General features: G+C 39.5%; 1 protein-coding gene across 8 annotated transcripts in view; it reads left to right on the top strand.

Annotated features, from left to right (window-relative positions):
- The window catches only part of NFIB (nuclear factor I B), a 177,261-nt gene that overhangs the window by 162,104 nt on the left and 678 nt on the right, over positions 1-14,479 (top strand). For all 8 annotated transcript variants that reach the window (XM_026097877.2, XM_026097876.2, XM_026097873.2 and 5 more), the window contains one exon: positions 8,645-14,479. This exon is cut by the window's right edge and continues 678 nt beyond it. In XM_026097877.2, the coding sequence (XP_025953662.1) occupies positions 8,645-8,774 (130 nt within the window). In that variant the 3' untranslated portion in view covers positions 8,775-14,479. The remainder of the gene's footprint in view (positions 1-8,644) is intronic.

Genomic DNA, 14,479 nt, shown 5'->3' with positions numbered 1-14,479 from the left:
TTCTTATTAGTAGCTCCCTGTTGTGTTTGACAAGGAAAATGGTATCTAGATTTCAAAATAAATTTGCTGGGCCTTTCTTTCCTTATAAAATTATGTGTCTGTTGTCATCTGCAGTCCCAGATATCAGACAGTGGTGATCCATGTGCAAAAGAATGAGCAGTGGCCAAAAGAGAGAATTTGAATAAAATAAAATTAAAAAAAAATCCCCTCACCTCATTGGTGCACCATTTTCTTCCAAAGTGAAACAGTTGTAACAGACAGTTATAATAAAACCTAGCTGAATACTTTGCTTAGTTGAATTAAACATGCTGATGTCTTTAAAGGAAATACTTTTATAAAACATCTTGTGTGCATCCTAAAAATGAGGAAAAAACCACGAATTTGGTAAGATATTTGGAAATAATTTTTATTCTGTTCCTGATACTCTGACCATATAGAAGTAAATTTTTAATTGCTTATTTATAGTGTTTATGGTATATATTTTATTATGTCTGCTGAACTCTGAACAAGATTTAAGCATATCACTAGAATTAAGTTCTCAGGTGCTGTGGGACTGCTTAAGACAACTTTTGCTATACAGATGAAAGAGATACCCAGAACCTAGTTAAAAAAAAAAAAAAAAAAAAACTTTTTTCATATCTGCAATTTTTTGATAAATTTGTTTTCCTAGGAACAGAAGGTGAGGGGAAGCTTGGAAATTATTAAAGTTCAGTTAGGAAAATACAGTCTCAGGCATTGTGTGAGAGCAAGACTGTATGCAACAAGTAAATTTAAGACATGAGTGAGAGTGAGGGAAAGCGGGAGACGGGGGGAGAGTCTGATACATGAGCTTGAGCCAGGGTCTCAAGTGATTCGTTACTCCATGGATATTAATTCCAATGGGACGACTCATGAAGGACTGCACGACTGAACTCTTTTATAGCACATTGAGTATTTGCAAGTCTTTCACAGACTGTAAACAAATTTTCAGTGCCAAAATGTGCATTTTAACTCAGATCTTCTTAAATAGCTTTTTATTGCTAACTACTTTTTTAAAAACAATCTTACTTTGTTAGTTTTGTGGGTTAACTGTTACTTTAACATTACATTGACACTACCCAGGCAAAAATGCACTAGGTTAGCATTTCCTGCTTTCAGTCTGTTATCTTGACACATAAGTACAGTACAACAGCTGGTTTGTTCCTGGAGCTCCTGAGGGGACTTTTATTCTCAGAGCTGAATTTCCTTCTCAGCTTTAGCTGTAGGGGTGTTCACATATTCGACTTTCCAAGCAGCACTCTTCCCCCAGCACCACTCTGGGGTTATGATAATAGTGCTGATAAGGCAGTCAAATGGAATAATCTCTGTTTTTTTTTTGGGGGGGGGTGAAAATTGGTAAGAATTGCTTTTGTATCACAGGACCTTGCATGGGTTTTGAATCCAGCAAAAACAACTAAAGTAACACATTCAACAGCATTGCTTTTGGCAAACACATTTTGGCAAACGCAGACACCTGTTAGAGCAATGGTTCTTCCCCTCTCACCCCTCCCCTTTCTCCCCCACGCCCCCCTCCCCCACTCTGTAGTGTTTCAGAAGAGAAGTATCAATTCAGGCATTGCAATTTAAGAGCAGAAATGCCAAACTATGCTGATGGTAAAAGTATTCACAGAGGCAAACCTAATGATTTCTGGTCTTTATCAATTTAAGTTGCTATCACTAATAGTTTCACCCAACTCCGTAATACAGAAAGATGCACAGAACATTATGTTTCCTCTTCATCTAAGCAAACATCTTCAGAACACTTCCTAAGAAATTAATTGTATTCAAGCCAGACTTGCATGCTGCCATCCCACAGGAAATGGGTCAGCAATCCATTAAGATGCCATTAGATAATCTAATTTGGAACTTAATCTCTAAATTAACCATGCTCCATACTTGAAGCATACTTGAGAGAAAGAAAAAAAGTTTATGTTTGAATCGATAGGGGAGCCGAAGCGTGAAGAAGGCTGTTTGTTTTTTCTGTAGCTGTGGTCACGTCTCAAGCCGTCTGGTAACCAGGAGAAACCAGACATGATGTAATTCCAGATTGAACTTGAACTTCAGGGACTTAGAATGGGGGAACAATGGACCATAGGAATCAATAATGTCCATTTTCCACATGATTATGTTTGGAGCTTTAAGTTAACCTTTATGGGAGAAGCAGCAAAAGCTGCAGTGTGACCGAAATGAGATGATCCAGAAGCAAGATGTTAGAGTAAAGAAAACAACTTCAGTAATATTTTCTGAGCAGCACTGCAGATTCCAGCAGGATTAGAAAAGTTCCCACTCTGCAGTAAACTGGTTGCCTGTTCTGAGCACTCTTTGTTCACTTAGGTAGGACAAACTTAATCTTACGTTTCCTGTCAGATGATTTTTGGCAGCACTGTTAGGGAAGGAGGAGCATGTTGCAGAGAATTCCCAAGTGTAAACTTTATCTTTAACCCCTTGGTTACTCTGGATTTCTGCTTCTGGATCATCTTACCTCCAATTCTTCCTTTTGAAGCAGTAAAATTACACTTTTTTTTCCCTACAGTCAGGATTATCTGCATTTAATTATGCTAATTCAATAAATAAACTTTTAATTGTATATTTTTTTTAAGTGCTAAGATACGGAACTTAACAAATTGCAGCTGGAAGTTGAAAAATCTGGGGAAAAACATATAAATGGTACTTTGATTGAGTTTACAAATATGTCTACGGACATTTTTGGAAGAGAGAATCACAATAGATTTGGAGGAAAAAAAAATAGTCTGGACATTTAAAAGAGGCCCTTTCTAAATCTTTCCTTTGCACATTCCCACAGTTGTTTTCCTCTTGCACGATCATTGTACTCCTGGTTGTATTCGTATTTATTTGTGTCAGTAAGCTTATCTAAAAGTGCAGAGGCTGTTTTTTGTGGGTGACATAAGTGTCTCTGGTAACCCGAGCCCTCCGTCTCCCTGGGAGTGGGGTGTCCAGTCGGTTTCAGCCCCTGTGTGCACGTGTGTGTTTGCAAACCTCCTTCAGCCCTGTCCTCACACCAAACACATGCACAAGTGGTCCAGGACACAGAATGGGCACACAGCATTTCTCTGGGCCCTATTTCTGTTATGGACTTATTTTAACATCAGGCGGCTGTGTGGCCTCCCCCTGACCCTTCATGACGTTTTTTTTTAATGTCACGAAAAGAGGTCTGCAGGGAAAAGAGACAGTGTGACAACAGCAGAATCCCCCTTTCCCTCTTCCAGACGTAAGTCAGAAGGTCTTCACCTCCTCCCCTTGCTAGAGAGCTGGTATGTGCCCCACTAAATTATGAAAGTCTTCCTAAGTTAAGCAGAGATATACCTCATATGATATCTCTTGAAATAAATACCCACATTGGAGGTGACATTTGGCGGCTATTTAACTGCAAATACCAATGTAGTGTAGAAAGTAGCAGAAGTACTGCACTAAGTAGATGTTGAGAGATGGTTATTCTTTTGGCAGAAATGTGTGAATTGAAATTTGGCCAAGGCATGGAGGTTAGCACAATTGCTCTTCCAAAGTTCATATGATCATAACAATTTGAAATCGTAGAGTTCCCTGTGTTTCTGTGTGGGAACACTTGCTTAATATAGAGTTAGAATAACCTTGCTTGGTGACTCACTTGTGACATTTCTGTCAACATCAAAGGCATTTCTACCTCTTCCGGCCAAAGACCAGCCTGGCATGTTGTGGTTTACCTTGGGTAAGCTGGTATGTTCATGCAAATGGCAGTAAGCCTGCAAGAAGAAAATACTGTTTTAAGAGACTACTGTTTTAGTAGGAGACTTTCTTTTTTGAATGGTACAATACTCTTACAGACTTTTGAAAATTTTGAAAAGATGTTAACTGGTGGAAGATAAGAATATGAAAACTCTTCTGATTTGCTCAAGTCTGATTGGATTCATTCTTTATTGTATTCATTTTTTTTAACTTTATTATCGTCTTTACGCTATTATAGTCTCAAAAGTGGACTGTATATATCTTTAATACTGGTACTGCTAGTGGTCCATTCCAGTAATATTTTAATCAGAGCTTCTTGAAAGAGCACTGATTATCTTTAGAAGGAACTCATGGCAGCAACCTTGATTGAATTAACATGTTAAAGCTGTAACAGAGAATGTTAACCCTCTAGGACCCTTGCAGAGTTTTTCTTTGCTGTTTTATTACATTTGAATGGATAAACAAATTATACTTGCTGTGGCTAGACTGGGGAATGATGCCTGTATAGCACATCTGATACTGACTATCTAGATATCGTAAGAGAACACTGTCTCTGCTAGTAAAATTACTCTGGGGTGCAAGGCTTCAGGAGGGTGGTCTTGTGAGCCAGTCTCTCTCACGAGGGCTACTGGTCCGAATCTCACAGGTAACTAAGCAATGTCTGATGGTGCTTTTGTTGTAATTTTGTTCAAGACATAGTCTAGAGCAGGTTTGGGGTGTAGGGAGGAAGGTCTCATTTTATGTCCTAAGTGACAAGTACTATACTATAACCCCTGTCAGCCCAGGGGTCCACAGATTCCTTCAGCAAAAGCGATCTGGAGAGTGGAGTAGATGTTTGGGTTTTTTTTTTTTTTTCCCCCCAGTCATACATACAATGATTTTTTTTATCTGGAAGAGCAGGCCCCTGGGCAGAAGGACGTCCCTTTAGCTTCTGGAGGGACAGCCAGCTCCCGTGCGCACCGGGCAGTGGGGAGCTTGGGCGCACCTCGCTCTTACCCTGTGTTGTGGCACCCGGTGAACAGCGAGAGAGCATTGCCCCTGCTTTTCTGAAACCAAGGGCTGAAAGCTTACTTGGTCCTTATGCAGACCAGCAAACAGTGTGGTGAAGGAAACCCCCGGCAGAGTTTGTTTTGTAGTTAGTGTTAACTGGTGCTTTTGCTAGGCAGCTCTGCGGAGAAATCACAGATGTTTTTTGTGGTGGAAACTCATGTCTCCTGTTCTCACAGAAGATCGCTTCAGAGCAAGTTTGAGAAAATCGACAGGGAATATTGACCTCCTGGGCTTTCAGTCTGGCTCGCATGATAGGCGCTAGCCTTGTTTTTCGTTGCACACAGAAGCCCTGGGGAACTGCAAAGCAGGGTGCAGCTCATACAGCAATTGAAAGTTCAGCTAAATTTATTATAAGGTTTATGGCAATTTTATGTGGGAATGTGGGATTGGCAACTGTATATTTGCAGCTTAGCAAAGCCCAAGTTACACTTCTGGTTATTCTTTGCCTCACTGCATTTCTCAGAGCATTGAACCATGATTAGTGCTTCATTGTGCTGTTTATATCAATAATTTTAATTCGTGTTTCCTCTTTGGTTTGCACTAAATTCTTGCTGGTGGTATCAGTGTCCCAGGATGCAGTTTCATCAAACCTCAATTTGGTAATTCCTAAAGCTTAGTTTCCAAAATACAAATGGAGCTCCTCAGGCTTTGAAAATCCTGTCCTTCCTTGCCGCGAGTGAGACTTAGCTGCTGCCCAGTGGATGAGCGTAGGTCAGAGACGTCGGGACACCTGAGGAGCAGCTCCTTTTGCAAACACGGTGCAGGAACGGTGCATCCGTGTGCCGGTGCTGCGGGGCACAGGCAGGCTCACCCTTGCCTTCAGCGGCTGGAAGGTGGCCCTGTAGCAGCCGTCGGTGTCCCCCAGTGCTTGACCTGCACACCGCAAATAAGAGGCTTGTAAAACTCATTTGGGATCTGCATAATGTTAACGTAGGAGATTTATTCCTCCCTGAGGATTCATAAGCAGCATTGACAAATTTATTGCGCAGTGCATTTTTGTCGTGGTCATAATATAAGATGGCAGGTTTGAAAGGTTTAAGTAAACATCTATATTAAATTTGTTAGTCATATGGCAATGACAGTCCTATTAGTCACTTGCCTCAATTTATTTTTATTGAGCACTTTCCAAAATATCAAGATCTCTGTCTCCTCTATATGAAGTACTGGATAAGAAAGCTGTTACAAATAGTAATTTGTTCTTTATCGGCATTAACTGCTTTCCCTCATCCACTGTAGACATTAGAAGGCTGTCAGCTTTAAAACAACAAGAAGTCACACAAACATCCAGCCACTGAAATGCACAGTAATTCTCCAGAAAGATAACCTGAAAGCATTGTATCTAGCCTTTCCAACAAAAAATGTTTTAATATGTAATACTGTGTTGACCTGACACAAAATTTACATTCTTTTAGTTACTATTATATTTTGTGTAATATTTTTGCTAAACACTGTAAATCCTGTGTAACAGGACTGTAAAGCCCTGTACACTGTAAAGCATGTATTCAGGCAGATCTTAAACAAACACATCTGCTTTGTTTTGTTTTGTTTTGTTTTATTCCTATTTCCTACTTTTACAAATATCACTACTTGGAAATGATTTCTGTTGTTGCTGTTACTTCATAATTTGCTTCTTAGCATCGCTGAAATCCAAAGAGATAGTAACAAGAAATGTGTTTTCAAACACAAATTATGAGGAAAGATGAAGAATAAGTTGAAACAATAAAGTCTCTCAAATGGTATGGTGTTGAATACTTTTGTAGGACCATAATCTTTTCAACAGATCATATTGGACAAATCTGTCGTGCATAAATGGGTTTAAGTCTTTGCAGTTATTTTTACATTTGTTACAGAAATACGGAGTTTGAATTTCAAAAAGGAAGTATTTCTTCAACAACAAAAACTATTGTATTTGGAATAGTCAACCGGATTTTTTTTAATCTTTAATCAAACAGATTAGCTGATCTTATATTTTGAAAATACAGCAAATATTTTGTTAAAAAAACAGGATTAAAAAAACCCAAATTTTCAGATAGCCTTCAAGAATGTGCCCAATTGATAAGAAAAGCTATTGAATATTATTGTTACTTCAGACATACTACAGACGTCTTAGGGTATCCATCCTTTTTATAATTCCTTGAGGATAAAATGAGTCCTGCACCCTTCAGAGTCTGGCCATGACTAAGACAGGCAGGGCTGCCAGTTTTTCCACATTTTGGTGGGTAAAGCAAAGCTGCTGGGAATCGAAGTAGTAAATCAACAGGTTTAGAAAGGTGAAGATTATTGAACAGCAGTAGATGACAGAAGCTATTGCTATTAATTTTAGTATGACTCACCTGAGGAACATGATTACTGGATTTTACAAAGTAAGTTGACCCCTCTCTTCAGCATTCACGCAGCAGCAACTGAAAGGATTACATAAATCTGCCAAGAAAAGCATAATTATTATGTATAAATTTAAAGTAGTTAAAAAGGGTCTGGTCTCCCTTTAATGGCTGCTGCTCACACTACCCAGAAGTGTACAGGCTCATCACTGGAGAGAGCATTGCAGAGGGCTGACCAAAGAAACAGAAGAAAGAAAACTTGTATTGTCCAGCCCTCACAAAAATATATCAGCGTTTTCAGATTTCAGAAGTATTACCATGAGGCATATCAATCTAATCCCAATGTGTATTTCCAAGTAAGTTGTGTTTGTACAAGTATCCAGTGCAGAGAAACACTCGATACGGCACAATGTGAAGGAAGCATGTGTTTGCACACTGTGTGTCCAGTTTTGTTTTTACTTGTTTGGTAATGATTGCTGACATAATGATGCCATTTTCCTTCTGAATAAATTTGACCAGACTTTCTCAAAAGCCCATTATTTCTGAGTTGCCAGAAACACATCTAAATAAAAGGCCGCTCAGGGTCTGCTCTGGCTACTGAATAGAGGCAGCTCAGGCCTCCTTTCTTTGAGTGCCCATCTTGCAAATGCTTTATAGTGGGTACAGTACCTATTACTAATCAGGACTTGGTAAAAATGTGAGTGTCATTGGGACCTAAACACCTCAGTGACATAGGTGCTTTTGAAATGGTGATTTAAGGTACAAAGTCATTGAATTGTCTTTGAAAATATTTCCTTTCTCATGATTCAGTTGAAAAATACATGGTACTCATTGCTACCACTGACAGCAAGTGTTTACATGACTGGGCTCTGTGTTATCCCGTGTTCCTTAGGCATTGATATTTTTCCAAAAATATCTGGAGAAAAAAAAAGATTCTTCCAAGTATTAAAGCTCTTCTAGTCCAAGCTGTCTGCTCTACTGGGGACTTGTGCACCTCAGAGGCACAGTTTGTGATTTGAGAGAGGATAAACTGCTGGCATGCAAGAGAGTAGAAAAATGCACAGAGAACTTAGCACTGAACCTTTATTTTGTGTTCTTGAAGGGAGCAGTCTAACTTGTACACTGTAATGAATTTCATTAGCTAGCTCTTAAATAATAACTGTGGTTCCGTGTGGTGTCACATACATGGTTTAGCTGTATGTGCTCTGCTCACTTGCCTCTGGAATTTTTTCTTAGATAAACAAGCAATTTAGTGTAAGACAACAGTAACACTACTAGCAATTAAGATTGACAAAATTACTTCTCTTCAAATAAGTTATGTTTTTGCATATAGAACTCTGCATAGCTGAAGCTCAAGTGATGTTCACAAATTTGGTTTCTTATTTTATCTTAAGTAGTGCTGTTTATAATGAATATTACTTTAATCCTTATTCAAATTCATCGTGTTCTGGTTTTGGCAACATGCTTAATTTGTGTTTCATTTTCTCTCTCTCTCTTTCTCTCTCTTTGTCTCTTTCCCCCCTTTTCAACAGTCCTGGTACCTGGGCTAGCTTGGTTCCTTTTCAAGTATCAAATAGGACACCGATCCTGCCGACAAATGTCCCAAATTATGGTTTGAACATAATTGGAGAGCCTTTCCTTCAAGCAGAAACAAGCAACTGAGGGAAAAAAAAAAGAAATAAAAGCAAAATTAAAAAAGAAAAAAAGAAAGGAAGAAAGGATGAGAAACGAATCTGAAGAAAGAAGAAAAATAGACCAGCAATTGCAGCACTTACAATCACTAATTCCCTTACGGTTGAAACTGTAATGACATACAGAGGGTCGATGATATTTCACTGATGGGTAGAATGCAGCCCCTGCTAAGTAGCCTTTGTTATATGAAGTCCGCTGGGAAATAGATGTTCTGTCTCTGACAATATATTTTAACTGACTTTCTAGATGCCTTAATATTTGCATGATAAGCTAGTTTTATTGGTTTAGTATTCTTGTTGTTTACGCATGGAAGCACTATTCCTGGTTATCTCACAAAACAAAGGCTAGGCGGCAGCAACAGAGCTGCAGGAGGACAAGGGCCGTGAGCCAGCCGTTTTCTCAACACTCTGATTTCTAAATGTTTTAAAAATAAGCTCTGTAGCCTTTAGTTATCAGTATGGATTTATTAAACTTTGGCCCTTCACCAAGCCTTTTGTAGTGTGTTACCCAGTTTGAAATTTTCAAAGTCAGTATGAACACACGGGCTCTATGGAAGAAATGCCTCTATGTAGGTAAAAGTGTTATCTCCTCATGCAACAGTAAAAGCAGAAAGAAAAAAAAGAACATTTTTCCCACTAAAGAAACACTTACAGAGGCAAGTGCAATTTAAAACTCATATCTAAGGGGTCATCATTATAAGTCCTTCAGCCCTTGGACTCTAAATTGAGGGGATTAGAAAAGAATTAAAAATTGCTTTGAACAAATTTATTTTTCCCCTCAGTTTTTGAGGGCATTAAAAGGCATTAGATCAAGACAAATCATGTCCTTGAGAAGAAGAAATCATTGGAAACACAGCACTTATGTTGGTTAGCCGCTGCCTCCACAGAGGGGTAGTATTTATTTATTTAAAGTTACTGGTTGCATCAAGAACCCATAGGGTTTATGTATGGTTCTGCAAAATCTGCATCATAGAGACAAAGAGACAGGCAAATCCATGCCACAAGGGCAAAGCTTACCGTTTACAAACTGGTAATACCAGGATGGGGATACGTTATATTTAAAACAATGCACTCTTAAGTAGGTCTAATCACAGGGTGCTGAAAACTTGCATGGTGCTTTCAGAAATTAGCCTTGTTCAACAAATTTCACATATTGACAGAATTTATTGTGCATGGGCAGACAAATTTTGCCTCTATGTCTCTTTAAAAAATAATCAGTTAAAATACTCTTTCCAGTAATCCTAATTTGCACGAAGATATAATGTCCACATTACGTGCCTTGCCTTGAAATCTAAAAAATGGAAAAAAACAAAAAAACAAAAAACACAAAAAAATTGACATCACTACACTTGTTTTGCTGCATTTATTATCATTTTAAATCTTTACCATTTTTATGACAAATATTTTGTACTCCAGATGGGAAAAAAGTGTGACATCATGGATTTTTTAGACAGTTATACCTTTATCTCACATTTATAAAGCATATCATGGCTGTGTATAGTTGCCGCTTAAAAATTGTAATCGACCAGCAATATTTTCAGTATTTTGGTGTTTTTTCTATTAACCTTTCATGTTTTTCATCTTCCAATTAATATTGGGGGGGGGGGGGTCAAATTTATACGAATTATGCAATACCAAGTTTTGCCTATGTAGGTAGTGCTTTTAGCTGTATTGGTTATTATAGGTAAGTACACAGATTTAAAAGAAAAAAAAGAATAATGTATGCTTTTTTTGTTTGTTTTAATTGACCAAAGTGGGTACTGCTATTTTTGCAGTGTGATGAGGTCCTTTTGTGTACTGAGAGATGGACAGGGGATTTTTTTTTTATACATATATATATATTCTGGGGTGGGTGGGGAGGATTTTTAACACTTTACAGTGTAGCTGTGAAGCAGTGCACCCTTAGCCAGGCAAGGGCTGCAAAGCGACTGTTCTGCCTACTGTGACAAACTTTCAAATCGGTTCCCTCTTTTAACTTCCCACCTGGGGTGCAAGCTGAAATCATTTCTGGATTTAAAAAATAAATAATGAATTCTGTTGGAGGCAGACTTGACTTGAGGAAATTATTTTACTTTAAATTTCTTTCTATTTTTTTTTTTTAATGAGAGAGAGAGACAGAGAGACAGAGAGAGAGGTCAAGACCCACAGTGAAACGAAGCCTTTTCCATTCTGGCAAAGAAACTGCATCCTAAAGTGTCCGTTTTAGAAGACGTTTTTAGCTCAGAATGACAAAGATGTTTGCTTTGTCTAGGAAATGCACATACAGGGCCAAAATCTTTGCTGGCGTAACTCCATTGACTCCAGTTGACTCCGGAGTTGTTCCTGCAGAGAATTTGACTCCTTTAGTCTGCACGACTGGTAAATATTCTTCTTTTTTTTGTCTGTGTCAAGCTTTTTTTGGGGGGTGGGAGGGTTGTTAACGCACGGCGTGTGAGTTGCAGCCTTCTGCCTTTCCCGGTGTCTCCGCAGGCAGCGGGTCAGACGGAGAGCTCTGGGCTGCGGTGTGAGCGGAGGCTTTGAGCGCGCGGATTTAGATGTCGGTGTAAATAAAAGTTTATTTCCAGTGCAGTCAGAGCTTGCCGATAAGCAGTGGGCCCGTGGCTGGAGACCCTCTGCACCCCGGGGACCCCCGTCACGCGCGGCTCGGCGCGGGGCACGTTTTCCCTTCCCAGCGCGTCCCTTCTTCTGGGCGCGAGCGAAGGTGGGAGCGGGCTTGCGAAAACGGGGCTCCCTGCGGGGTATCGCAGCCCCTGCGGCCGTGCCTGCGCGTCGGAGGTTTCCCTGGAGCCCCCACCGCGGCGTGGCCCCGGCCCCGGCCCCGGGACCTCCTTGCCGTGGCGGGAGCACCACCGCCGGCAGGGCGTTTCGGGAGAAACGAGCGGAGGCAAAGCCGGAAAGGCTGCTGAGAGAAGCTGTAGAAAAGAAAATCCTTAAGAGTTATATATAGCTAAATTGCATAAATTAAAAAAAAAACCCAACTTTATGTTGCTCTTTTTCTGAGCCCCATAGTAAGTGAATTCATTCACTAAGTAAGTGGCTGTCAAGAGTAAGGGAGAGGCAGTAGACCTACCTTGGGGATATCTCAGGCTCCGGCCTGGCAAAGTGGGCGGTGTATTGCCCCTTCAGCACACCCGTTACGGGGCAGCTCGGGAGCGCAGGTGTGTGCTGGGGACGGCCCTGGAGCAGTGCCGCTAGCAAGGCGTCCCCTTCGGCTCTTGATAGCACAGCAGGATGAGACGGAAACGAGTTGAGACTTTGAAGTGCAATAGTCAAAATGGGGATTATCCTTGTGGGAAGATGGGTGGTCTTAGCTGAGCTTTGCTGTTATCTCTGACCTCTCTTATGGAAAAAAACTGAGCTTGCAGATGCAATATTTTTAAAAGCAGACTGCTTCCACGTGAGCGAATTGGTTTATCAAGCAGCTGTGGGTTTTTCCACTTGCCTCTCTAACAGAGGAGCAGGTTTTGAAGAAAACAAACTTTTCACTTATCGTGTGTGTGTGTGCATTTTTTTAAGCTTAGAAGTCAAAAGATTGAGAACTCAAATCCAGTCTCTGGCCTCCTCCTTCACCAGGAAGTGTATTCTGACTAAATCAAGCCACCCCGTTCTATGTGCACTGTTCTGCCTTTATTAAGTTGCTTTGCAGCCCCGGCCTCATGGCTGTGCCACTGAAGTGTGTTTCCCCTGGAGTGACGTGAACGTTTGAGGCTTGACTAAGGAAAAAAAAGGCAGTGAAGGAGACTGTACATAAAGACATGGCAAAAATATTAATTATAGCAATATAATTGTGGGGTGATGTTCAGGTGGGCAGCTCCATTGAAAATATGTGAATGAATTTGTGAAGCTGCAAGTAGCGAGAAGAAAGGAGGATCTTCTGAATGAACCGCCTACCTTGTAGACAGTAATTTGTACACTGTATAGTTTTGTTAAGAATTTTTTTTTAATTAAAGTACCCTTGTTTGTAAAGCTAACTTTTTAACAATTATAATGGAAATGCATGTCATTTCCATTTTTAAAGTAAACAAGAATATTCCTTGTTTGGAAACTGGACTTGGGTTAAAACTCTCCAGTTTCTTAATTTATGTATTAAAACAAATCTGTCCATGTTAGGAGTTATTTCGCAGATTCCTGTGCTTGAAAAGCACAGGTTACTAATCCTTTAAAAAATGTAAATGGAGAAAAGTTATATTTTATGAAGGTTATTTTGTTGTATTTAGTATTGGAAAAGTTGGTTTTCAGAGCATTTCAAAATGTTGGAAGCACCACTGTCTTTTTATTAGTATATATGGCCTTTAGCAAAAGTTTTTTGTGATTGTTACATGATGGTATTTAAGATTAGGTTCACAGAGCAATTCAGGATAGGCAGAGAACTAAAACAGTACTTATGTCTCACGCAGCTGTGTCCTCAGGGAGCAGAACTTTGGATTTGCAACTTGTAGCTTCATAAGGACTTAATGAAAGAGATTGCACAAGGACATGCTCAGCCGTGACACCCGAGTGTGTTCTGTACCTAAATCTAAATTATATTTACTGTGTGAGATTATGAAGGCTGCAGAAAGTTATCCCATATTCAGTGTACAGTATTCACTTTTAATGAAACAAGTCTATAATGTTGCTGGCAGTAAGGCCCCAAGCATGACATCCAGTATAGTTTACATGATCCTATCAAGGTCTTTTGTTAACATTAACCAGCTGCATGCTCCTGGACTTTTATTGGGTTTCTGTAGAAAACTTAAAAAAAAAAATAAATGAAATCATACGCAGGCTAATCAAGCTAAACAGGAAAAGCTCAAAATTGAATGTTCTACTCCATGCTGAAGGAGCTGAAAACTGTCTTCTTCTTATTTGCACTTTCTGCTAGTTCCCCTATTTTTTCTAATTCCTCAAAATTGTGTGGGTGTGGTGGAGCACTGCAGTTGGAGGATAACACGGACCACTGATTTTGCCCTTTAACCCTGCACAATGACCTTTGCATCAGCCAAACTTATTGCCATGACAACTCTTTGTACTGTTTCCACGCCACAGCTCTGTTGGTCACATTGTTAATAGTAAAGGGGACAAGTTGGAGACGGTCAATTTTTACATTTTTTGTTGCAATTTTTTCTTCAATGGTTGTAAGTAGTTTTTTTTTTTTATAATAAAAGGGTTCACTAGTTATTACTCTTTAGAAATATCTGTGTGTTGCAATTCAAATGTATGTTGAATTTGTGAAAAGGGCTTCAGTGCCACTAGCATTGTAATACACTATAATAAGCCTTTGATACTTTTATTGCATGATACAGTACCAGTAAAACAAAGGTGGCCTAAAAAAGGGGAAAGCAGTATGAGCTAGTGACACTAAAGCCAGTCTTTGTATTACTGTATTTTTGACAGAATGGTTTTGAAAACTGTGCTACAGGGACTGATGTGGCAAATGTATCTCTATATGCAGAAGGAAGTTTTTTAAGAAGTATGGCTTATTATGCATTCTTCATTGAGGGCATTGAAGTTGCATGGACTGATAAAAGTTGATGCAAAATGAGAAAGAAACAAAAAACCAGCAAAATGTTTACCAAAAAAACTCAAACAAATGAGCAGTGCCTGTTCAATTTCACAGTCTCTGTTGAGTTCAGTTGTAAATATGTTTCAGATAACATTTTCTTCAAATAAAAGAATCTCTACAACATTGTAGAATGT

This window comes from Dromaius novaehollandiae, chromosome Z (genome assembly GCF_036370855.1).
Source record: "Dromaius novaehollandiae isolate bDroNov1 chromosome Z, bDroNov1.hap1, whole genome shotgun sequence".
Lineage (NCBI taxonomy): Eukaryota > Metazoa > Chordata > Aves > Casuariiformes > Dromaiidae > Dromaius > Dromaius novaehollandiae.
This window is presented reverse-complemented; position numbering and strand designations above follow the sequence as displayed.